The sequence below is a fragment of the Sander lucioperca genome, chromosome 23 (assembly GCF_008315115.2).
Source record: "Sander lucioperca isolate FBNREF2018 chromosome 23, SLUC_FBN_1.2, whole genome shotgun sequence".
Taxonomy (NCBI): Eukaryota; Metazoa; Chordata; class Actinopteri; order Perciformes; family Percidae; genus Sander; species Sander lucioperca.
In genome coordinates this window covers 9245240-9271250 of record NC_050195.1, presented here as the reverse complement: position 1 = coordinate 9271250, position 26011 = coordinate 9245240, and the positions used below count along the sequence as shown (strand labels likewise).

Below are 26011 nucleotides of genomic sequence, written 5' to 3'. Positions count from 1 at the left end.
GGCGGTGTGAGGAACCCGAATGTCGAACCGAGGAGCCGGCGCAGTCTGGTCGGAGGAGGAACCAGGAGCCGTGCGGGATGAAGGCCGGAGGAGCAAGGGGAAGAGGAGGGTTGTTCTTAGCCTGAAATGACAACTGAGCAGCAGAGAGACAGGTTTAAAACAGGGGTGTCATGCTGTGATTGGCTTGAGAAATTCAGGGCCTCTTCTGATTGGTTAGCTAAAGTGGGCGTCTCTAACATCTGTTCAGTTTAGAAGAGAGAGAAACATGATTAGTTTAGAAGTTTTCCTGTCAGAATTTTCGCTGAGCTCCATTAGCACAATACAAATTATGTCACTATTTATGCCGATCTTAAATAATGCATTAACCTTAACATCCACTTGTGTTATAATCTGCCCTGCTCCTGAAGTTGTTGTAAATGTTTTTATTTGTTTCATTTCATTTGGGTCCTTCCTTCACCTGCTGCGTGTTCTCCAACTGGGACAACTGATAGGCCTAGTACATTCGGAATCTAATTAAATTAATGCATTTACAAAAAATGTCTTGTCTCAACCCTGAAAGGTGACATTTCTACAGCCAGGAAGCGTATATGTTGGGTCAGTTATGTTCATCTGTTCTGTCAATTTCCTCATTTTCAAAGGTACCTCTGGAAATGTTTGTAGCTGCTGTGTTTCTCTAAGAACCTCGCTATGTACAGTATTTTGCTTCATTTATCCACAAGAAGTCCTTACATTTAAGGTTTTGGTGACTGTTGAGTCGTTTTTTATGCTTTCACGAAAAAGTTCCCTGAGAGAACGCTCCGTCTTACTATTGAACTTTTGCTACCAAACAATGACAAGACTTTAGTTGAGCCACCAGCTGTGCATATTTTAAGAAAATCATACGACTGGTTAGAAATTGTGTCGTTTCTCTGATTTGATTGGTTGTAAGTACATTGTCAAGCAATGCAACTTTTCAACAGTAGATTAAAGTTTCAAATTCTCAGAACGAGGACATTTTCTATCCTGATCAATGTTTGTTAATTTACATCTCCCAGACCTGATCAGGTGCATCAGCAAAATACAGTGACATTACAGTGACATTACAACATTACAATTATTTCCAATCAAAGACAATGCAGAAGTTACATAATGTTTTTGCTGATTCATATGTTGAGGCATCTAAGTTTGAATTTTAAATGTTTTTGTTAGATGTAAAACAGTGTGTTACCTTGTAAAAACTTGTATTTGGCCGTGTATGGTTGGACTGTATTACATAATTAGCACATATTTCAATTTTCAACGGTAAAGTCAAAGCATATCCCTGTTGCTTAGTCTCAACTTGTGACTGATGTTCCTTTGTTGTTCATACATATCTTTTTATTTTTTTACTGTTTTATCGAATACACCTGCAGTTCGAGAACAGGGTGTTGGATTTAGCCTGTGTGGAGCTCTGTTAGTTGTCTGATAGCAATATGAAAGTGCTGAGTGCCAGACCTCTGTTATATGCGACAGATGTTGCTAATTGGCATTAAACTAAAAATGGCCCACCTTTGTAGCAACGGTTGTAATTGTGATTTATTACTTCAAAGTTAAAGTCCCTTTTCATGCAATTTTACCATTTTTTTTGTCCCCCTCTACATTTTGGTACTTTGCACACAGGTTATTATAATATCCATGCTTATCCAGACTATGTATATATAATATTTTGAGGAATAGTAACATATTACCTCAATACAAATAGAGCATGAATTATTTATTTGCTCCATGTGTATCTAATGTTCTCCAAAGACTTGCAAACATCTTGTTTATGGCGATACAGAGTTGGAATACAAAGGTTGTGTTCACAGCTCATTGATGTGCATCTACAAACATGAAATACAAAAATACCACTGGTACCACCAGTACGTAAAGCGTTGCCAATTCACAATGAAATTGGATTGTTCTGTTATGTTCAGCTGTGACACTTCCCTGAGGAAAAGCACCCAAAAATAAATGCAATTGTGTTTCTTAACATGTTTAATTCATGGGCGGAAATTAAGTTGTTTCAATTATGATGTTACCATGGCATGTCCTGGTTTGCAAATTCAGTGGTATTTTAAAATATATTTATGAAGTCTAAAACTACAACCATCTGAGAATTTGGCAGGAAAGCCTTAATCCTCTTGGTATCAATTATGGCTGAAAAAGTGTCTCGGTCTTCGCTTATTCCCCCTTCTCTTGGTAAGAAAGTGTCAGTGCTCTTCTCGCCTTTAACAGTCTTGTAAGGATTTCCCCCAAAACTTTAATCTCTTAACATGAATTTCTTCAGCGATGCTCGGGTTTAGTTAAGCCTGAAAGAGAATAGCGCATGATGTAATGTCAGTTAGATGCTGGGAGTTTTTGGAATCTTAAACGTGGGCTGTGGACCACTGTGCAGTGCAGTAATGCAGCAGAGGTTACTGCTGTATAAAGCACAGATGTTTTAAAATGGCCTTGGTAGAGATTATATCAAAGTGTAGTACTTTAGATGCGTATCATCATTTCTTAATATAAAAACCCAGATTCATGCATTTGTACCAAGCATTTTATCAATATTTTAATTATTTTGTTGATTAGTCCCTTGGTTTTTTCTCAAATAGTAATCTCAAAAAAGGCAAATAGTTGTGAAAAATGCCTACTGCAATGTCCAAGAGCTGAAGCCATCGTCTCCAATTGGCTTTTGTTTTGTCAGTCCAAAATCCAAAGATATTCAATTTACAGTTATATAAGACAGATAAATACAAAAACACTTCACATTTGGGAAGATGGAAATAGATAATGTTTGGTATTTCTTTCTTGAAATTGATCAACCATTTGCCAATACTTACAGAATGATAAACTATGTCAGTTGACTAATGGATTAATCAACCAGACTAACCCTAACCCCTAACCCACCCTAATATGGACACCATAGTGGTCCCACTTCATGTATTTCTCATGCAGCTACAGTATATTACAACAGTGCACTGTGGCTGTTGTAAATTTTACCACCATGAATTTTGAACATTTTAAAACTGTGAATCAAAAGCAACTTAATGATTTTGGCAATGTTCTAGTCTCTGTATTCACACAGCCTGTCTTTGGTTTGCCTTGCAGCTTCACTCAAACTCGGATAAAGGCGATGGATCCGTCAGGTACATTCTGAGCGGGGAAGGAGCTGGGACTATATTTATCATCGATGAAGTGACAGGAGATATTCATGCCACAAAGAGTCTGGATCGCGAAAGGAAAACACATTATGTCCTGCATGCACAAGCCTTGGACCGCTACACAGAGGAGGCGCTGGAACCAAAGTCGGAATTCATCATCAAAGTACAAGACATCAATGACAATGCTCCCAAATTTCCAGATGGACCCTTTGTAGCTACGGTGCCCGAGATGTCTGAAGTGGGTGAGTAGTGCTACAAATTAAACTGGACCTTGAAATGATTGTCAGCAGCAGTGAGCCTTTGTTTGAATGTGTTGGAAGATGAAAAACCTGTCTGAACAATTTTTTTTTGCTTTTTAGATATTCTTCATGTTTTAATCCCTTTTATCTCTGCGCTAAAGAGAAACCTATTATGGCAAGACCTTTGACTACAGGACATTTTGTGTAAGGTTCAAGTAGACTTATGACCAAGTACTGCTCCGAGCTGGTTTAAAAGAAGGTATTAGTATGAAGAGTCGCGATCAAATATGTTATTGCCCTGTGCAGCATTCTGGTTTTGTTCACTCTATGATAATGTTCTCCAGAATGTTTGATGTTCTGTAAGCCGGCCTAGTCCTCTTTTTCATCTTTGTTTTCTGGTTGCTGTGATGGTTTCCCGGGTGGGAAGGTCTTTATAAAGCACTCAATAGTGCCTCCACAGCAATCCCCGCCATTGAGACAGTGGAGTCCTCCACATCATAGAAGAAAGAAAAGCCTATATCCACCTCCTCTGAGACAGTTGCTCCTCGTCTGCCCAGCATCATGTGGCAAACATCTATTTTTTATTTCTGTATTGTACCATTCTTTTTTTAGCCTGGGTGAACAAAAGCCCACATTTCCTCAGTCCAGTTGATTCTGCATCTCAGCACAATAGCTCAAAAGTAAGGGTACTTAACTATTTCACAGCAGTCCTTCAAAACATATGTAGGTTGTGGCCAAACTGCTGTCAGAGCGATTTCCCATCACATATACGAAAAGGTAGTAAGTTTGTGACAGTGACACTTTGTTGAAAACATTCCATTTGTATCTGTTTGTCTAAAATAATCCTTTCAGATGCTGAGAAGAAGCAGAAATACTTATTAAAAAATACCTCAAAGAGAGAATGAACAGCTTCATTGGCTTCTTGCAGCAAGAAGATGGAAATATGCAAAACCGATTAAGTATGCAAACCCCAATAGACCTGTAGGCGCCCTCTTTATAAACAGTCAATATCTCCCTAGTTGCATTCATGAATATTCATGAACAGACAGGCCTGTCACACATACAACTTTGCCAGTCAGTATATTTGTTCCTAAATTGGATGTGTCCAGTACATGTCTTAATCTCTTTTAAGTGTGCTAGACTGTATGTTCCGATGCTTTTTTATGTGGAATATTTATTGGCACACACTAAATATTTTTTCGTTAGGTTTACTTTAAGGTAGATAAAAGTTGCTGTTGCTACTGTAAGACAAACAATGTGTGCTTTAAAGGTCCAATGTGTAGGAATATCCCCCATCTAGTGTTGAGATCATATATCGCAATCAACTCTCTCGCACCACGCAGGTCAAAGTACATATTACAGCTACGGTAGCCTTCACGCTTCAAAAAGCCAGTCTCTTGCTCTTTTCAATATCCTTTTTCTTTTTCTGGGCGAAGAAGAAGACTCCTGTTCCTGAAATTTGGGATACGTGTGGTCCTCCATGTTTCCTTCTTCAAACTTGCTGGGTCCGGGAAGCTACGATACCCATTAGCAGCATTAGCAGCACCTGTGAGTTTATCATGTGACAGCGAAAACGCGAAAGGCGGAGCAGTATGTCCCTTACCGGCTAACGTATTTCAAGATGGCGCATGAATATGGAGCGTCTACCCCAGTTCATGCGAATGCAAATGTAAAATTGCAAGCCAAAAGGAATACTTGGAATTGATGGTGGTGGTAAATATTCATTATAAAGGACAAGTTTGTGAACAGGCAACACAGATTTTGATAATGAACAACTAAACACATTACACACTGGACCTTTAAATCTAACATAAAAAGGATAATTAGATACATCAGTTGCTGTAATCTTTATCTCTGAATGAGTGCATAATAAGGTAATGAGAATATACTCACAGCCCTAAAACGTTGCATCCTTCGTTTAGTTCTAACGAGACAACTCATTGTAAAGTTTCTATGTTCGCTGCAAACTTCATCATTGGGTGCACAAAAAGAATCAATCACCATTGATGACCCAAGGGAGGAAATCAAGAACTGTGAAGGGGAAAATAATTAGCCTTTTTTCCCGCCCCCTCTTTTGCTCATGTCCATTAAAGTAATTCCTGTTTGGTTCGGCATCTGCAGCGTCAAATCGGCTGTAACAATCAACTGTCCTCACACTCCAGAGCGCTAATCCCCCAGCATTTTGTCAATACTGGTGCTCCCAAGTGAAAGAAGAGGCTGTCTGGGCGTGTGGCAACTCATTTGCTGTGATGTTCTTTTTTCCTGTCTAAATTGATTAGCTGGGCATGTGCCACGTAGTCCAACGTCACTGTTTCATACCTAATACAATACAATAATATGTTTTAGAGTGCTACATGAAAGGAGTATCATATTCCAACTACTCTATATTTCCCAGTAGATATGTCTATAATGGACATACTGGAGATCTCGGTATCTCTGCATTTCCTGTCAACCATTTCACTTCTGGGAAAATCACTGGTTAATAGTCATTTCAAAACCCAGAGGCGAGGTGGTTGCTTGTTTAGATGATGAATAGTTACGATAAAATAAGTATTATCAGAACTAATGTACGGAAATTGAGCCAAATAGCACACGTGTTGAACCTTTATAAACAAAACAAAAGACATTCAGGGTTGTGTACAAAGGACTGAACAAATACTTTTGACTCATTTTCCCCTATTTTGTTGTTTCCAGTATATGCTGCTTACCATCATAAAGCACAGATAATTTTTTCTAATGGCAGGTCTTTCTAAAAAAAAACAGACTTGGCTGTGTATTGACACATTTTATCCCATTAAGATGGCATTTTATTTCAACCTATTTAGTCTCAACCAACATCTTGCTAACTAAATGCTGCTTCATTACAGTACTCGTTGAGGAAATGGGTTTCTTTCATTTCATGAAAGTGGGGATGAAGCAAATGGTACAAGAGCTGGCCTTGACTCAGACTGAGGGAGGTTGAAGAGAACCTTGTGTTTGTAATCTACCTTCAGAGACCAACCTAGATTTTTTAAAAGTACATCATGTCTTGTGGTTGCGGCAATGAGTCCAGCAGGGTCAGCAGAGATAGATGGATTGAAACCTAAAGGAGGTGATGATGTAAAAGTGGGAAACAGCATGTGACTTGCGCTGTAACTATTCTACATTTTGTCTCAGAAATAATTGTAATTAACAATATAATTGTCTCTTTCAGTCAAATTGAAATTTTTCTAATTTATTTATTATTTTTTTTTAAACAAGTTAAAGTTTTGAATGAATTCCAGATACATCTTTAGGTTATATCACTGTTATGTGACCCAGATAATGTAATAACTGCATACACTGCCTATGAAATAAACAACGCCTCTTTATTATCATAAAAATAAAGTCAAGAGTAGTGATGGTTATTTATTCCGCCGGTTTTTTGGGCAGATTTCCAGAAACATGGGCAAGTTCAATTTCTCTGGCTTGAGGCAGCTACAGCCCAGGATGTTTGGAGTTGCTATGGCAACAAGTGACAGCTGCCACTAGCATAGCTTTAGCTCAATGGGCCGACCAATAATTACTTATATAATCACAAGTTAGCATGTCTAAACAAAATCAACAATTACCATCACCAGCCATACCCCTTAGGACCTAAGCTAATGTTAGCAATTAATTGCACTTAAACAAAGAAACCATGATTACGTAAAATAATTGACAATAAGACAATTATGCAATAATTGTTACAAGCCTACATGTGACTGGGTTAATTTGGAAAGAACAATACCGTATGTATACATTGAACCAAGTACAGATTCCAAAATGTTTTTTGCAAGATATTCAGAAGACGTTTTCTAGCATAGTGTATTTTTTTAATAACCCTCACCGGCTGTTTCTACTTCACTAGCATTTAAAAAAAATAATACCCCTGTTGTAAAAGATAAATAATCCAGGTACAATGCAAAGTGAAGTATAAGTATGGTACAACTAAAACCTTAAATATAGGGTGCCTCTTTTCCTTCAAAGCAGTATGAGATACCATATATTCTTGAGGACTTGATATCAAATTCATTGCAAGGGCTCACCCATCAAAAATAATTAATTTGCTACAATTTACCACCTGCAAAAGGGGTTACATTTTAAATAGGGATACAACGAATCCAGGATTCGGGTTCGGGCTTTTTGACGGGGTTCGGTTTCTACCGAACCTTTGAATTTTTTTCCACCGAACCGAACCCTACTCGGCTGCTGCTCGTTAGCTAACGTTAGCTTTCTAATTTCACCCACCCAACATGCCTTCTGTAGTGGAATGGCTTCGAATGACGACCAAAAACGCTTGTCTTTTACTGTGAACCTTTACTGTTCAATATGTTGCAGTTTTACACACAAGAAAGTGAACAACTTAAGGTTGACGGACATGTTTTGCACCTAGCGTGTCACGTTCATCTCAGTAAGCTAGCAAGAGTACACAACAGACAACCTCCGTGTAGGCTACTTCAAAATAAAAGCACTTCCTGTGACGGTTTGCAGTAAAACTAAATTACTGTTAAACAAATAAGGTTGTGTACCTTTTGTGTACTGTAAATAATGTAAATAGTGAGTTTTAATCACACTATAATTTACCATTTCCTTTAGACTGTTATAAACTAAACAACATGAATTTCTTATTTAAGTGCTTTAAACAAACATTTCACAACACCATCATACACTGGTTAGCGAAAATTTGCCAAACAAAATGATCACTCATCTGGCGATAGCGATGTGCTTTCCTACGATGTGAAAAGAGCGTGTGAATTCAACATTAAGTTGTTACATTTAACTATTTTAGGGGTTGTGGACGTTGTATACTTCATTAATGTGTTTACTGTGTTAATGGATTGAGGATGGGAGTAGGATTCGGTATTCGGTTTCAGATTCGGCAGAATCTTAACCAGTGGATTCGGTATTCAGCCGAACCCCAAAAATCTGGATTCGGTGCAGCCCTAATTTTAAAGGGATAAAACACCAAAATTGGGATGAATCCAAAAGCTCTTCCGTCAGCAAAGTTTTGAATAATTGTTTCAATTGCTAGCACTAACAGAGGTTTCAGGCTCCTTGTTATAAGACAGACAACAAAAGTCTTGTTCGGTGGCAGTGCCTTTGTCAAAGTCTTTGTCAGAGCCTTTGTCTGGTTGTATTGTAAAGTGCTTTTACTCTCCAGGAAGCCTGTAACATAAAAACATTAAACATATTTTTACAGTGAATGTTTAAACAACATGTGCATACTGACTATTGACTCTTTTAATGTGGCACTCATCACCTAATAGTTCCAAATACAAAGTACTTGAACACTTAATTGAAGTGCATTGTGAGCAATATAAAACACATTTTACGAGTGCATAATGAATGCTTTATCAGTCAGAATATGCAATGGTATGAATCTGTTTCCACAATTTTAATAACCTGGAAGATAAAAAATATAGTGAATAAGTTACACAGAACATTTTACAGTCAGATTATTCACCATGGTGTTCACAAATATTAATCAAACAAGGTGATCATTTTCTTTACTTAAGCCATTGACACCGAACAATTCAAGGTCCATCAATTAAATTATGCACTAACTAATACGTTTTCCTAGACAGATGATTTGGAACCGTCTCGGCTTCCAAAGCAATCCCAGAATTGATTAAGTCCAAATAATTCCCATTGCAATTTTCGCTGCAAGGTTGACAGACATTCAGAGTGCCCAAGCATACTGTGGAGTACATGGCTCATTATGTGTGGCATTTCACTCTTCTCCTTCGGGTTTCTAAGGAAAAAAAAGAAAGTCATATCTGGCGAGACACTGTGGAGTTTCACTTGTTTAATTTAGTTTTATTCCCAGAGGGAGAAAAAAGCAAGTGTCCAGAAGTTTTGCATGCCTTAGGATGCATCATATAGCTTATATGTCTCCAGACACAGTCGTACTATGATTTTAACATATACTCATGCATTATGTAAGCTTGTTGCAGAATTACAATGCACTCATCATGTAATCATAATGGGTTAATGCTGTTGAGCAACAGTTTAAGTGTTAAATTGAGCCACCTTGGCTTTTAACAACGGATTTATAAATAACAGTGTTAATAATGAGCTACCCTTTTAAGTTTTGAAATCATTTGTCTTTGTTTTTGTCACCTTGTGCAATGAAAAATGCATCAAAACTAAGACCAGGGCCAGACTCATACCATTCATATTTCCCATAAAAGGTGTAACAGCTGAAAAATGTCCTGCAATGTAACTTTAATGTGACATAACACACACACACACACACACACACACACACACACACACACACACACACACACACACACACACAAACACACACACACACACACACACACACACACACACACACGCGCACACAAACACACAGACACACACACACACACACACACAAACACACACACACACACACACACGCACATGCACGCGCACACAAACACACAGACACACACACACACACACACACACACACACACACACTGTAGTCAGTGAATGTATTCCTATATGATTACTGTCTGTCATTACACAGACAGTTCATATCTGTTCCGATAATTTTTCATGACCTGTTAGCTAGGTAGCTAATCACAATATCTGCACAGATAACATACATTTTTACATGTATTTTAGTTTTTTTTAGAGATATGTTTTGTGCAGTGTTCTATCATGTGAAACACTGTCATAGTCCATGAGTCATGAAGTTATCAGTATTTGCCAAAGCATGCTAAATTAGCATGTTTTTTCTTTTGCATTTTTGAGCTAAATAAGGTGATCCTCTAAAAGCTACAACTCTTCTGTTTGTGTCCAGCATTTTAAGTAGCTGTCTCTTTTTAGTCCTGCTATCATATATTTAGATTTTGTGCACAGTAATTATCCTTGGATCTAAAGGCACCAGACATGGTTGCTAAGTGATTCCCAACACTTAGTGTAGCCATTGCCCGATTCAAGCACATCAATGTACTTCTTTCAACATTTGATAAACTTTAAGAGAGACAGTAAATACCTTGAAATAATTTTGCTGTGTTCTTTTGCAGGCACTTCTGTGTTGCAAGTCACAGCGTCTGATGCTGACGATCCCACCTATGGCAACAGTGCCAGAATAGTCTACAGTATTCTACAAGGACAGCCATATTTCTCCGTCGACCCCAAAACAGGTGTGGTATTACTGCGTGCTTGGGTAAAAATGCTTAGACAAAGTAAGCACTCCTGCTCTTGAAAACATGGTAACTATAAATGGAAGTAAAATTGTGCTATAATCTTTATTGTTGATCTCCTAAAGTGGTGTGTGTATCATGTGTGAAATATGTGCACCATACGCTTCCTTCAGTGAACATCCTGTTTGGTTATTGCAGCACGTCTGACATCATGAAAGCTTGAGCAGCCACAGTAGAGTTATGGACTACTCATACGACTGCTATATTGTTGAACACGCAATCCGCTTTTTGTGGGCCATAACTAAGTCCTCAGGGGTCAAAGAAGACATTTGTAGAGATGCCTTCAGAAAGCTATTGTTACTACCTTTTGAAAGGAGAGGGGAGAGGGGGGAGCCACAACAAGAGACACACACACACATGGCAGTGTTCAGTTTTCAAAGTCCATCTTTTGTCTGAGAGGCCACTGCTGGAATCTATTAAATGTTTATAAACCTTCCAAAGTGCAAGACATATAACTCATGATGTAAAAATGTTGTTGTGAGTGTGTGCTTTTTATTTCGGATCTCTCTTTGTCTCACAAGAGAGTGGGTATGTGCACGTGTATGTGCACGTGCACACCTCAAGTCTTGCATGCTTGCCTCTGTTTCTGCTGCTGCCGTCGGTTAATATGAACAACAATCCACTTGTATGAATTGATTCATTGCCGTCTGGAACAACTATTCTCCCCTTTGAGACCGTACCGCCCATGTAAAACATGAATTCTTTGCTGAATGAGCAACACAAATGAATTGCTGAATATTTTGACTTTACCTCAAGGGAAAAGGCAGTGGGGATTGATGAAGCAATTTCACAGCAGTGTAATGAGGCAGAAGAAATGCCAGTTTTTTTAAGGAAACTGAGCTTTTTTCACGCAAAGTCATATATTTAGTTCCATCAAATATGTTGTTTTAGTTAAAATCTATTTAAAATCACGTTTTGACTGTAAAAATGATTATTGTGCACTGCAGTCATTTTCTGTCAATTGTCCACAAGGCAGTGCGCTGTTGGACACATCAGATGGCTTGCTTTGCTTGAGCTGACTCGGCATCTTGTCTACATTGTAATTCAGCATGGGGCGTGCAGAGTAGGAGTAGGGAGGTGATCGAAGGCCCAGCCAGCTGCACTCCCACAAGTATTAATTTATACTATTATAAGTCGGCTGTTGTTTTTGCCGCTGGCAAACCAGCCTCCGACCTCAAATTAGGATGAGGAACTCCAGTGGTCAGTGGAAAATGTGCACATGGAGGAAGCTGCACCTGCATGTGATCTTTAATATGATAAGCCCAAAACATAAAGCAGTTGTGTTGGCATGCTGCCACATTTGAGCACCACACTAGGGAGTGGACACTGCTCCTGCATCTGTCTCACAGTGCATTAGCTTGCTTACACCTCTTTATAACCACATGCACCTGGCTCCCACTCAACACTGACAAATCTGCTTCTTTCCATTTGACCTTGGTCTGGAGGCCTGATACAAGAGTGACAGATTTTACAAGACCCATGAGATCATTTAAGGACAGAGGGTAATGAAAGCTTTGGCCTACACATATGGCGCTAAAGGAATCCCCAAAAGGACCGTCTTAGACTTGACCCAAATCCTCAGCAAGCAACAAAGTGAACAGTTTTACCTGTTTCTTCTCCCTGGCTTAGTGGTTTTATAGAGTCATCTCAAACCCACCAGTAACTGAAATGACAGGCCTGTCTTAATGTTTGGAAATTGTGGTAAATGGTAAATTCACAACAGTTTCAACCTTAGAACAGGACAAATGTATTATGTAACAGGCTGCCTTGGCAAATCAATCATTAACTTGAGTTTCAGCTCCTGTGACTTTAATAAAATATCTTATTAAGTATTTCTGATGCAGTCTAAATATTGTACATTAATGTCCCTAATCAAACATGTGCAGGTATTGCTATAATATTGAAAGAGTGTATTGCCATGCTATAGCTTAATTAGAGTTAAGTCTGTTTATTTTTTTTCAACAATAGGTTTATTGAATTTTGACTCTTACAAAAATAATAAAAGTAGAAATACAAAGTGACACGGACTGTGCACACATACATTAGCATTTTCTGTATGAGGTTTACAATCTTATACCAATTTATAAGCCCACTCATATGATCGCCCCATACTTACATTTGCTCACAAGAACAATAAGAACATAACAAAAAATGGTGGTTTAAAGGTTGCTTTCAGTAAAGGCATACAAGTCCATTAGAGTCCATCCAAATGACATAAAACAATCCAGATCTGCAGGTAATATGACCACTGTTGAGCAGAGCGTGTGGTTACTCTACTCCAGTCCTGTTCAATAAGTGAGATAAATCATTGCTTTTAATATAATCTATGTATTGTCCCAAAACTTTTCGGAGCGTCTGTTTATTTTGAAAAATAATGCATGACGTTTACTGGATGAGTAAACTTACGTGGAATAAGCACATTAAAGATTCAAAAGCAAAATCAGCCCATGGCTTTACACCCTATCCTGCTGATCCTGTAGATCCATTGAGTCCATTCTTTGAGTCTAAGATGAATTTAGGCATCCTAGATTGTAAAGACATCAAATATGATGTTCATCAAGACAAGATCTGAATAATAACATCATAAAATGTTGCAAAGCACAATTTTCCGGTTTATTTGCCTGACCTAACACCAGATACTAAAACACCAATAACTCTCTTAGGGCGTTTTCACACCTGAAAGTCCGAACCAAGGTCCGGACCAAGGTTCATGTTTTTGTTACACTATATACATTTGATCCGGAAAGTTTTAGTTTCACACTGCAGTTATGCAAGCGCACTAAAGATCTATACGTGACAAAACTACGTCCTGCCGTCATCACATACGTGAGCTGCGTCTCCAGATACTTATAAATGATTGGTTTGTAGACGGGCTTCCTCGTCCTCTCGTATCCTCTCTCTGTGTCGGAGTTTTTTCAGCTTACTGCTGCTCTCCCCTACTGCCGCGGCTCTTTTTGTTTTGTTGTGATGTTGAGAAGCAAGACACTGGTACTTTCTGGAGAATTTATTCAGAGACAAACGGAAACCTACACTGTACATTTACTACCACTTGAATACTGATGTATTCTCTCCTCTGACAGCCGACAGCTGTCTGCTCTGAGCGCATTCACCGTCACTCTCTCATGTAGCCTACGCACTAAGCACCAAGCTATTCTTTAAAGGAGCTTCCCCGGTCTTGTAACACAAGGAGAGCCTGCCAGAGCTTCTTGTATTTGGTCCGAAAGTCCGAACCATCCAAAAAATGCTTTCACAGTATAAACGAACCGGACCATGGCGACCTCTTTTTATTGGACCAAAATTTGGTCCTTTGATCCGGACCGTGGTCCAGGGGAGGTTTCACACCTGTAATTTTGGTTCGGATCAAACTGAAAAGTCCAAAAGTCCGGACCAAATGAGGTATGTGTGAAAACGCCCTTAAATATTTTACCAAAACAGAGGCAGTTTCCACTGGACATTTTAAAGTCAGATAACTCAGACAGACGTGCTGATAGCTCAATACGAAATAACACTGTTTTCATACTTCTTAACTGACTAATTAACTCAGAGAAGAAAATTAAGGCAGCTGCTTGTCTGCGCTGGAAATAAGATTCAATCACGGATGTAAAATTGAAATTGATGCATCTATGGCGGTGTCATGCGCCATGCAAACAAGGAGGGATAGGAATTTAGGATTAGATTTACTTGGCTGAAGAAATAAATGAGCATGACACAGACTTTGTAAATACAGAAATATAACTGATACAACTGATAATGATGGAAGGCCTGAAGGGAAAGAATGTGGGCAGAAGAAAACAAATGTGTCAGCTTTGCTTTGTGTTAGAATAATTTGAAATTCCAAAATATTTTGTATGCCTCTACAGTTCTTTTACATAAATAATGTTTTCAAAATTGTACATACAATGGCAGAGTTGTCTGCAAATATGGAAAGCAATACAAGGTGCAATTCCAATGATTTAACAGGATTTTCATTGTGTCAGTACATATTATGTGGTCGTGTGAGAGATTTACATTTATATCTTAACCACTCCGAATGACCAATGGTGAGTGTGGTCGACTACTGGTCTTTTCCTTAATGGAAAAAATCACTAATTCATGAAAAAAAGTAATTAAAGAGCAAATGTGAAAGTACAGGTGCTTGCTAAGGCAAGAGATGATGCATTTAAATGAAGTAGCTGTGTATTGTTTCATGATTTATTTACTAAGTATACAACATTCAAGCAACAAGCTTTCACCAGAGTTTTAAAATGAGAATTGATGAATGAATGGTTGAATTGTTTCAATCTATTAAATGAATTAGTCAAAAATCACACACAATATGTATGCCACACAATAAAGACTTAACAAAATAACACATTGTTCAAACCTCAACCTTAAACCATGTGCGGAATTGTGCAAACTCAAATATAGATCATGTCCACATAGCACATATAGCACAGTGACATGTGATTTAGAGGTGTGTCGACATTATCCACTTGTTGACTAGTGAAGCACAAAGATTCTGCATGTTTTTGTTAGAACATTTGGGAACATATTTATTGTGAATTATTTCTTTTGTTGCACAGAGTTAGTTGAGAAGATTACAAAAGAAAAGAAGTCTTCCAGCTAACAGTGGATCAAGCTAACTTTACACAATTATTTTACATTTTCAACATGTGTTGCATTTTACAAAGAAGCTGGATTGTGACAGAGGTTTGCTACATTCAAGAGTTCCAACAATAGCTACAAATCCTGGCAAGGTGTCCTTTATAAGGACCCTGAACCCCCTACCTGCTGCTTATGTTGTGACTTGTCTGGGGATTTTGGTCAATAACAAGTGAGGATGCACAAGGACAACGGACTATTTGACTGACAGACTAAACCTCTATCTGCTCAATGAATGTAAATGACTCAGGATAAAGTTGAAAATGGTGCCTAATAGGGAAGTCCCAATCAGGTTTTTTTGCCCTCGCGTCCGAGTCCGAGTCATTTGATTTTGAGTATCTACTGATACCAAGTCCCGATCCGATACTTCTATAATATATAAAAAAAGAATAAAGAAGAGCGAAAAAACAGATCCAAGATGTTGCTTATTTTTTATTTAATTCACCTTATTTTAACATTCAACAACTCTGTTAACAAACAGAGCACTTCTGTTACATATCTCACAGTTTGCTATGGCAATGTTGTTGTACCTCCAGACCACAGACATACTCGCGCTTTCTGCTTCAAGCTGCTTCCGTGTTCTACTTTGCCGGCATTTAACCAATAGCGTCTCTGCAAGAAAGTGATGTCATGCCGCACGCGTTGCTGTTTCTGTGTGGTGTCAAAAGGGTCTAACTCTGTGCCACCGCATAACTATAGATGTGTTAAAAAATAATGAGAATATATATACATATATATCCGAGTCCTGATCGGGAGGTAACGTCCGATTCCGATCGAGTCTGAAACCACGTGATCGGGCACGATTTCCGATCACGTGATCGGATCTGGACATCCCTAGTGCCTAATGTACATTTGACAGCTTCACTCTGGCAAAGCCCTGTCACTTTTACAATACTAGCTTGACACATCACCAGAGAAGTTAGATTTGCTAAGTGACATGCTAACTGTGGTATGAACATTTGCTACAATGGATTTACTTGATTAAATTGTTTGCAAATCTCAAAACTGCAAGCCAACAGTTTTATTAAGAGCTTTCCATTTCTCAGCAAAAGTACATCTTAGGCGGTGGCTGCATTTATCCTTTTTACAGTCGGGTCATAACTCCTGTCTTTCCAAACACCGCTGTGCATCTGTCACTTACCCGCAGAGACATCAAGGTTGTTCCTCTTGAGTCTCGTTGTCGATTGCTCCCCCCAACCCCACCTCACATCTGTACTGGCTCAGACACGCATGCAAAGACACACCAAACTGCAAAACCCCTATCTCCCTTTTGCATTCTAAATAGGCTAATTTCTCTGCTGATCTGGGATTTGGGAGTGTTCGAGTTTATTGAAGGAGCTGACACAGATCAAGTTTTTGCGGTTCATGGATTAAGTCTTACCTCTGGTTAAATCAAGGAAAAAGCTGTCACTGCGGCAATCAGTCATCTTGAGCGGCCCAATCAATTATTCTCAATCAGATATATGATCCAATAAATGAACAGAAAAAAAATCTTTGTATTATTACTTTGTATGTACTATTATGATTTCTATGATTTTTATATCTGCCCTGGTTGGTGTTATCTACATTTTTCTCCCGAAATGCTGTTAGAGTGCAGACACACAGGGATAACATTGTATTGGATGAGCCAAAAACCAAGATTCCTGAAGCTGGAGATTGAAGAGCACTTTCGTAATCTCCTATAATCCTTTTTGTTCACCCAGGAGATTGTCCTCCTTTAGAAGTTTCCAGCCAGACAAAGAGGTGGATAGTGTGATGGTATCAACTCTAATAGACTGGGGAGGTTGAGGAAAAGGCTAACCACCTCACTGTGTCAAACGGGCCCAGGTTCAAGGAAGTCAGCTCTTTCTCAATTATTTTCTAAATTAACGGACAAGCTCCATAGAGATTTAGCTGCAACTGTCTAAGGTATAACGGCTCAGAAATGGTCAGGAAAGAGAGTTCAGGGGTGTGATCCCCATGTCAAAGTACAGACCTCTCAGATACTTGCACTTTTCAACAAATACCTTTGTAGCCTTTTCCGTATTGTTAAAGAATTCCATTCAAAAATAAATCCAGTTCAATGAATGGATGTTTGTGATGTAGCTGCATTGCGTCAGCTGTGAATGTGTTCCTGCACATTCCTCTGTGGTCACAAATCTCTCTTCCTGTTGAGCGTTTTCTTTGTTTTTGAATTGTTCCGAAAGCAGGGCTTTAAATGTATTTGTTTTATGACAAATTATTGACAATGGATCATTCTCACTGGTGTGGACAACAGTGGAGTTCCCAAAGCCAAAAAAGAAAACCTCATACTTTTGGTGTGTGGACGTTGTTTCTAATCCCGCTGCTGTGAAATATTGTTCGGGACCGATGCGCCTTCATGAGTACGGGGGTAATAAGAGACTTGAAAGGTCAGATCATCTGTCTTGGTGTTGTTTTAATGGAAAGTGTGGCCACTTGCCAGGATCTGTGTGTCTCAAGGACCCCAGGTTAAGTAATGTTAAGTCTCCAGTTAATAACAAAGGTTTTCCAATAGAGTTTACAGAGCCTGCTTTATTACAAGAAGTGGCTGCAAGCACTTTGATTACTTTTGAAACTAAGAAAAGCAGCGGATCCATGCTGAGACCTGACATTTAAAAAGAACAGCATGGCAAAAACAAAATGCTTATATCCTGATTGTTGGGAAATGTTTTAATACACATGTAGGGTTGTGGAATGTAAAAAACAGACAGAGTATGTTTTTTTTTTCAGGGAGTTGGATTGAAATCAAATATTTTAATGATTCAAAAAATAAAACAGTCAGCTGCATGAGAAGAGTCGCCAACTGATGATCAAAGTGTTTTAAATGCACAATTTCAAAACTGTGTAATTGGTCCATTATCAAGAAATTGCTTTCATTATTTTATTTTCCCTGCGGCAAGAAGACAGATATTTCAGAGTCTTCATACAGTGGGTGTATATTGCCATGTTGGACTCTTTGAGATCACAGAGAACACATATTAATAGAGTCCTGGCATTTCCAACAGGGAGGGCAGCATAATGTTAATCTGTCTCGTCGACTCGGTCAGAGTTCAAACAGAGCACAGTCTGTCACTGTCTGCTTAGCATTTGAAGGCAGAATGTACCAAAGTATAATTCACCACGACCTCACAGGTCAGTCGGCTCCCATTTAGTTAGGCTAATCATAAAACTAGAACTACAGTTACAATATATAACCCTTGAATCAAGAACTAAATATAATACTAAATATAATGAACAATAACATGAAAAAAAAAATGCAAAAGCTGTTATACACATACATCTTATCGTGTCAGAGAAGAATCTACCTGGCAGTCAAAGCAAATTATTTGCTTCAATATCCCCAGGAATAAAGCCCTGCAACACAAACGTGTCTGTCTAGCTGGCTGCACCACTGTTATTTTGCAAGCAGAAGTAATATACATAAAATGACACCAGACAAGTAGAAGACACTGTCAGAGCAGGTGAAAAACTGAATCCCTGCAATATGTTTGAGAGTACCTAACAAAGAGTGGCTACGTTTTGTTTTGCTTTATCTCACAGTATCTGACTGTTTCTGTGTAGCATTAAAGAGGTATTTGAGGACACAGTTAACTGACATTTTACATTGAAAACTCTTTCTTATCACTAAAGTCAACTGATTCTGTCTTTTTTTATGGAAAAAGTCTAGAAGCATCAGCCACTAGAATAGTGGACAAGAGGAATGGGTTAGAGTGTATTCACACCACTGGCGATGCAGCGGTAGAGACTCTATTCTCAGCTCATTCACAGAAACTTCATCACCATGTCAAGATTACTTTTTTTAAAGTTTACATTTTAAAGATTACACAATTATATGACATTAAGTCAAGTCTCAAATGCAATTTTCAGCAGAACACTGACTCCTTTCTGCTCTTATAACTATTCTTTTATTTGTATTGCCTATTATAGTTATATATTCCATTCTGGTCTATAATGCCATTTATAATAGAAGTCCCCTTTTTTGTTGATTGACTACTGATGAGTTCAGGTTCAGAGGTAGGCTATGGGACCTCAGCCACAGCTCAGTGTGACAGATGATGTGTAACCTAAGATCCCCTGGATCTTAATACTGTTGGCTGCCTTGCTCCTCTGACCCACTTTTAATGATTATTCTGCTTTAGGAGAGTGGATTAGTTTCTGTCTATAGTCTTGAAGAAAGAAAGAGGAAATTGACCTATTGTATAACAGAGCTATAGCTGCCTCTTTTGTGAAATTAGGAATTCATAAAACTGCATGTGTTCACTCCTAAATGATTTTTTGTGACATTTAAGCTGTTATGGTTTGGACTGGAAACAGAGCACTGACAGAAGTGTTTGCATACATGATTATTTAATTGTGAAATCATCTGAGTTAGTTAACACTGTAATACAAATGCTTTTTTAAGAAATATACACAACATTAATTCATTATGTAAAAGTATCTGTATTTTAATATTTTGTCCAATCACAGTATCATCATGAGAACTTTGAAGATCATTACCATAACTGTAAGGAGAACTGTTAGTGGAGAAGGTCTTTGTTCATTTCACTATAGATGGTTGCTTTGTCTTAACAATAACAATTACAGTTTAAGTTGGCCAGCTAGTGGCCCCTTTTGTCTGTCTGTCATTTAGTGGATGGTTAAGGTTAGGGTTAGGGGTTAGGGTTAGATATAAGAAGAGTTATAACAAGGGCTTCCCCAACTTCGTCCGACGACTGAACAGTTAATGGGAAGCCAAAGGCAGATGCACTGGCCGGCGCATGTTATCTGCAACTTTCCATTCCTGCATTTCCCACACTTAATTATCTCTATGTCACATTGAAATTGAATGATCATACTTGTAGGCTTATATATATATATATATATATATATACAGTGTTGGGAGTAACGCAATTACAGTAATGTATTCCTTTTTGCTGTAACGCAGTAATATAATGCATTACTAATTAAATTTCGGTAATATTATACTCGTTACAATCTCAGTAACGCGAGTTACAACGCATTTTAACGCAACATTTAGTGGTGCATTGTTTTTTTAAAGAATTCACCAACACCGCACATTTCTTCACAGGAAAAAAAGCCGTATTATTTTCCTGTCGCTGTATTCGATGGTTGAGATGACTGCAGAGACAAATACATTTGCGATATGGATATTATTTTCAGGAGTTATTACGCTGCGTTGAAGTGAGCTGTCCTGTTTCTGTTCCCGTGGTCAGAGCCAGAACCAGAGACGGTACAGACAGCATGTATGTCCCAACAGGTGACGGTACGTCAGCGGCTGACAGATATAAACATGTCGGGAATTAATGTTGAGACTTGCTACACGTAAATATCATTGCATTTTATCAGCCGTGGAGAGTAACTCTGCCTGTAGTGGAATGGCTTCGAATGACGACCAAAAGCGCTTGTCTTTTACTGTGACCATTTACTGTTCAATATGTTGCAGTTTTACAAACAAGAAAGTGAACAACTGGAGCCTGATGGACATGTTGCATCTCAGTAAGCTAGCAAGAGTAGGCTACACAACAGACAACTTCTGTGTAACCTACTTCAAAATAAAAAGCACTTCCTGTGACGTTTTGCAGTAAAACTAAATTACTGTTAAATAAGGTTGTGTAGGCTACCTTTTCATAAATCAGCTGTAAATCAAGTACTGTAAATAATGTTAATAGTGAGTTTTAATCACACTATAATTGAACATTTCCTTTAGAGTGTTTTAAACTAAACAACATGAATTTCTTATTCGAGTGCTATAAACAAACATTTTACAACAATGTCGTACTTTTAATTGAGTATTTTCATTTTCTCCTACTTGCCTGTTATACGTTTTACTTATCTATTTTTTATAGCTTTAGTTACTTTGCATATTTATATTGATTATACAAAATATGAATAATCTATGATGTATTAAAGTGGATAAAGAGGAGACTTTATTGATCTGGTGGTGAAATTCACAAGCTAGCTGCCAAATCAAATTTCCCCTGTTATTTTGGTGAAAGTAACTCAAAAGTAATGCAAAAGTAGTGTAACGCATTACAATTCAGAGACAGTAATATTGTAATATAACTAATTACTCTCAAATGACAGTAACTAGTAATCTATAATGTATTACATTTTGGAAGTAACTTGCCCAACACTGTATGTATATATATATATATATATATATAGCTCTTTGAATCATATTCTCATTTGCAACATTTCCTTCCATTATTTGTTAGTGATGCCTAATTCATTTTCTAAAGCCCTCTTGTCAAACATCGTCTGTTGTTGTGTTTTCCACTCACAACATGAGGCAACAGCAGTCCATAATCATTTAACCTTTATTTATACTGGAGAAATCATTGAGGGGTGGTTACAATGAAATCCAGACAATTTACAAAGACAAAAACAAACCAACATCAAAGAAAAGAAGCAGATACCTGCTCCCGGTCAGCCATTGTGTGTTATTGCAGGGTTCACAAGTTCACAGGAACATAAGTTCAATGGTTGCCAGAGGGTCTTGTCTCTGGGGAAAAGCAATATTTGCAATGAACACTGATGTAACTGTTAGAACATATTAAATCAGGCTCCATGTGGTGATGTAGTTTCAGGACCTAAGATGGCAAATTAACCTTCCAGCGCAGATATAGACATACAAAAAACGAATATAGACAAACAGACATGTTAAGACCTTACACAAAGACACACACACACACAGACAAAAATATATGTGCATACGTACGTAATATGTACAAAGAAAATACTATGCCTGACTTTTTGGCTTGTTACTGTGTTGCAATGTACCTGTGTACAGTTTATCTGTAGTGGGCAGAGGTGCAGTCATATATCACTGAGTTAGCATTGTGAAAGTTCATGGTTTGTGTATGCTGTAGTATTGCAGTAATAAATGAGATTGAGGGTGTGCCTTTGAAAGTTGCATTTTCCCCGATCCAAGGTTGCATAGTCATTTCCGATATAATGAAAAGTGAAGAAAGGCTAACCTTGACAATAATCAAAAATGAAAGAATAACCGTTTTATAGTGTTTGTCTTGAGAGGTAAGGGCGATACAGTGCTGTATGAGTAGTCTGTAACTGAAAGAGGTTTTGGTGGGGGAAATATTGGTACAATGACAGTAACATCTCAACAACAGTAACAGTGTTATCTTCACTCTCTCAACATGTGATATATTTTTGGTCTTCATAAAAAAGCATTATTATGATTTTTTGGTTGATTTTGTTTTTATTTTCAAAATACCAAACTTTTCTTTTTATGGTGGGATATGTACTTTACTTTATTAGTTGAAGGTAACTACAAACTGATTATTATTTTTTATCCAAAATGGCTGGTGCCTATGTACCTATTTTGGCTCAAATTTGTTTTCCTCCATCCATGCAGGAATCATCAGGACTGCCTTATCTGACATGGACCGGGAAGCCAGAGAACATTACACCGTTGTTATCCAAGCCAAAGACATGGCAGGCCAGGTTGGAGGCCTCTCCGGCTCCACCACCATCAACATCACTCTGACAGACGTCAACGACAACCCGCCCATGTTTCCCCAAAGTGTGTATACATCATCACCTGAAAACGACAGCCCAGCTAACAAAATACAGGCTTAAGTTAACTATTTTGCAGAACAACCAGTAAAAACAACAGTTAAATTAATAATTATTAGGTTAGGAAAGACAACAGGAAGACACTACATTGTCTTTGGCCATTGCCTCTATTTGAAAACTCTTTACCCTGAGAAATCTGTATCTTTGCTTAACTAGCCAGGAGGCTAATTTAGCAAAATAACCAATGTTAATGTGTTACTAGATAGCTTATTTAATGGCCAAGCTGTGCCTGCAAATCTAATCAGCAGAAGACCTCCACTATAGATGCCTGAGGCAGTTCCATTACCCGAAAAACATTTGCTAAAAGAGTTCTTTACTGTATATCCCCCGTGGAAGTGGAAATATAGCAAGTAACTGTAAGAAAAGCCATTTTTCAAATCATGCACACTGTAGAGCCAAAGTCCTAATAGGTCCTCACATGAAAGGCAAGCAGATTATCCTTTACAGTGTATTCACTGTTCTAGCTTCTTGAATGAAAAGAAGAAACATCAACATCAGTATTTGCAGAGACAAAATTATTTTAATTATAATTTTTTCATGCATGCAATGATTAACCATATATCCATCCCCCGAGGGTTTAGAGAGCAAATCATGGATTATTGAGGCTTCCCCTTGTAGACCTACGCAGCATTCCTCACTATGATGTATTATACTTCATTATTGTGTGACTCAGTAGTCTAATATTGCAGTTAAATTTTCCATATTTAGCTACATTAGACTAGCATTCATCAAAACCCTCTTTTTTGCAGTCTGAATTTTCTCCATTTTAATGATACATTTAAGTGATGATAAAGTTGTGATCCGTTGTCTTTGAAAGTGCCTCATCGAGCACATCATTTTGTGCTGCAGTGAAAAACTATTTCAAAACCATCAACATTGTCTGAATAATCATCTGCTCCACTGCAGTGCTATGAACCTCGGCTCGGCATTTAGTGTCAATTGAGGCACTGCAGAGTATTTTTAATGACATTCCCTCAGGAACAAATGGTGACAAAATCAAAATGCTTAGCTAAGCCTTTTAAGGAGAACATTCAGACAACGTGGGGGCAGGTCAACTTGTGTTTAAAACCGTATTTTTTGCTATCTCGTCACATCATTGTTCATCCACAGAAAATTACCAGCTGTACGTCCCCGAATCAGCTCAAGTAGGGAAACCGGTGGGGAAAATCAAAGCCAATGATGAGGACCTTGGCATCAATGCAGACATCAAGTACAGCATCATTAACTCAGAGGGGGCCAACACGTTCTCCATATCCACAGACAGGGACACGAGAGAGGGGATCATCAGCCTCAAAAAGGTAAGAACATGCTGTCTGCACAGCAGAAATGTGATCTTTCAGAGACTCCTCAGGAGGAAATAGCCATCAGTCATTTGCTTGGACACTGATTTAAAGGTGTACTGTTGAGATTTTTGACCACAAGTAGTGCTGTAAAGAAAGTCCTCATATTGTTTGTATGAATTAATTTACCAGCATATGAGGACACTCATTCATACACAATTCTGCCATCTGCAGAGGGTGGTAAAAGTTGGTGGAAGAAATGTACTTTAAAAGGTAGCAATGCTCCAATAAAAGAGGAGTAGCTGCTGATGTACACTGTTCCATTCTCTTAAAGAATTATAGAATGGTATTAAAAAAGTAGGATTTGTTAGGGTTTAATAGGTTGGAAATGCATTCAAAATATAGGTCTAAGAGGCTTACAATTTTGTAGTAGTGTTGAGTTTAAATAAAATAAGTTGGTTCACAGTGAAAACTCCACACGGTTCTAACTATCATACACTGAAATTAGATTTGTCATCAACACACAACATTAAACTGACAGCTCTCAGACAACTCCTATTACATATGATTTAGTTTTGTAAATATTGGTCTATATTTTTTTTTATGTTTGTAATATTACTTCAGTTCAATGGTTCCTAAACATTTTCAAATCAAGGGCCCATAAACTGACACAAGTTAGACTACGGACCCCGTTTTGATCAAATTTTGTCCCAAGGTCCCCCATCTGATCTTTTGCTTTAGATGTTTTATTATAGGAAGTGTATGAAACCCATGGGGGGTTAGGGTTAGGGTTAGGGTTCATACATTCTGTCATTGTGTTACGTATGGATGGAATTATAGTGAAAATAAATAATTTCCCCTTTTTCTGGGGACCCCCTGGAACCTTCTCAAGGACCCTTTTTTTTGAGAACCACTGGTTCAGATTAAGAGCGGAAAATAGCAAAAACATAACAAGTTCTACAAACCTAAAATGATGATTATTTTCTGTCCAGTTTGTCTAACTGACACAAATATTGTAACTTAGTGAGCCCTAGGTTAGCATTCACTTCTTGGTTTATCCAGATAAAGTGTAACTACTTTGTACTATAAGTGTGATAATTATATTTCCCCATGGTGCCTTTCCCCCAACAGCCTCTGAACTACGAGAGAAAGAAGACCTACACTCTCCACATCGAGGGGACAAATACACATATGGATCCTCGTTTTTCCTATCTTGGCTCTTTCAAAGACACCGCCACCCTCAAAATCACAGTTGGGGATGTGGACGAAGCTCCTGTGTTTTCTATAGATCATTACATCATGGACGTATATGAGAACTCACCGAGTGGCACAGAGGTGGGCGTCGTAACAGCTCGAGATCCTGACAGCAGGAACAGTCCTGTCAGGTAAGACACTTTAACTCCTACATATCAATCTGCATAAATGAGTACAAATATTCAGAGGCAGTGCAGCTCTGTGGGCATGCTGTCTTATTAGTTTTGCATCATTGGATATAATTGAAGATCTACAGCTTTTCTTGTTAAGAAATATCAGACAAGCCCGCTGCAAAAGCAAAGGGTAAGAGAGGAGGTTGCGAATATTATGAGGCTTATTTTGAGGCTCAGTGCTCTTTCATTTGTGACCGGCAGCCAATGGAACTGTCACTTTGTCAACTAATTGGTTGCCAAAAACGTCATATATTTTTTTAGAAACATACCAGTCTTCGCCAGATGGATTTCTATGAAATTTCCAAATAGGCTGGTTACCATATCTGTTTGGATTAGCCCAGGTGGTAAAGCATATGTACTTTGATAATGAGAAAGTCCATTCTTACCAAACTTGTCCGCAGCTTAAAAGAAATGGTTTGCTTATTTATTCATCGTTCATCCAGAGTTTATTTTTTGACATTCAGGTTTACCAGTGAGATGTATTTT

The 26011-nt window shown here is 38.2% G+C and overlaps 1 protein-coding gene across 1 annotated transcript in view; it reads left to right on the top strand.

Annotated features, from left to right (window-relative positions):
- Window positions 1-26011, top strand: part of LOC116040056 (cadherin-18) — a 99410-nt gene that overhangs the window by 38545 nt on the left and 34854 nt on the right. Inside the window, exons 3-7 of the mRNA XM_031285290.2 lie at window positions 3094-3388; window positions 10405-10524; window positions 22598-22765; window positions 23929-24116; window positions 25230-25483. Coding sequence (XP_031141150.1) covers window positions 3094-3388; window positions 10405-10524; window positions 22598-22765; window positions 23929-24116; window positions 25230-25483 — 1025 coding nt within the window. The remainder of the gene's footprint in view (window positions 1-3093; window positions 3389-10404; window positions 10525-22597; window positions 22766-23928; window positions 24117-25229; window positions 25484-26011) is intronic.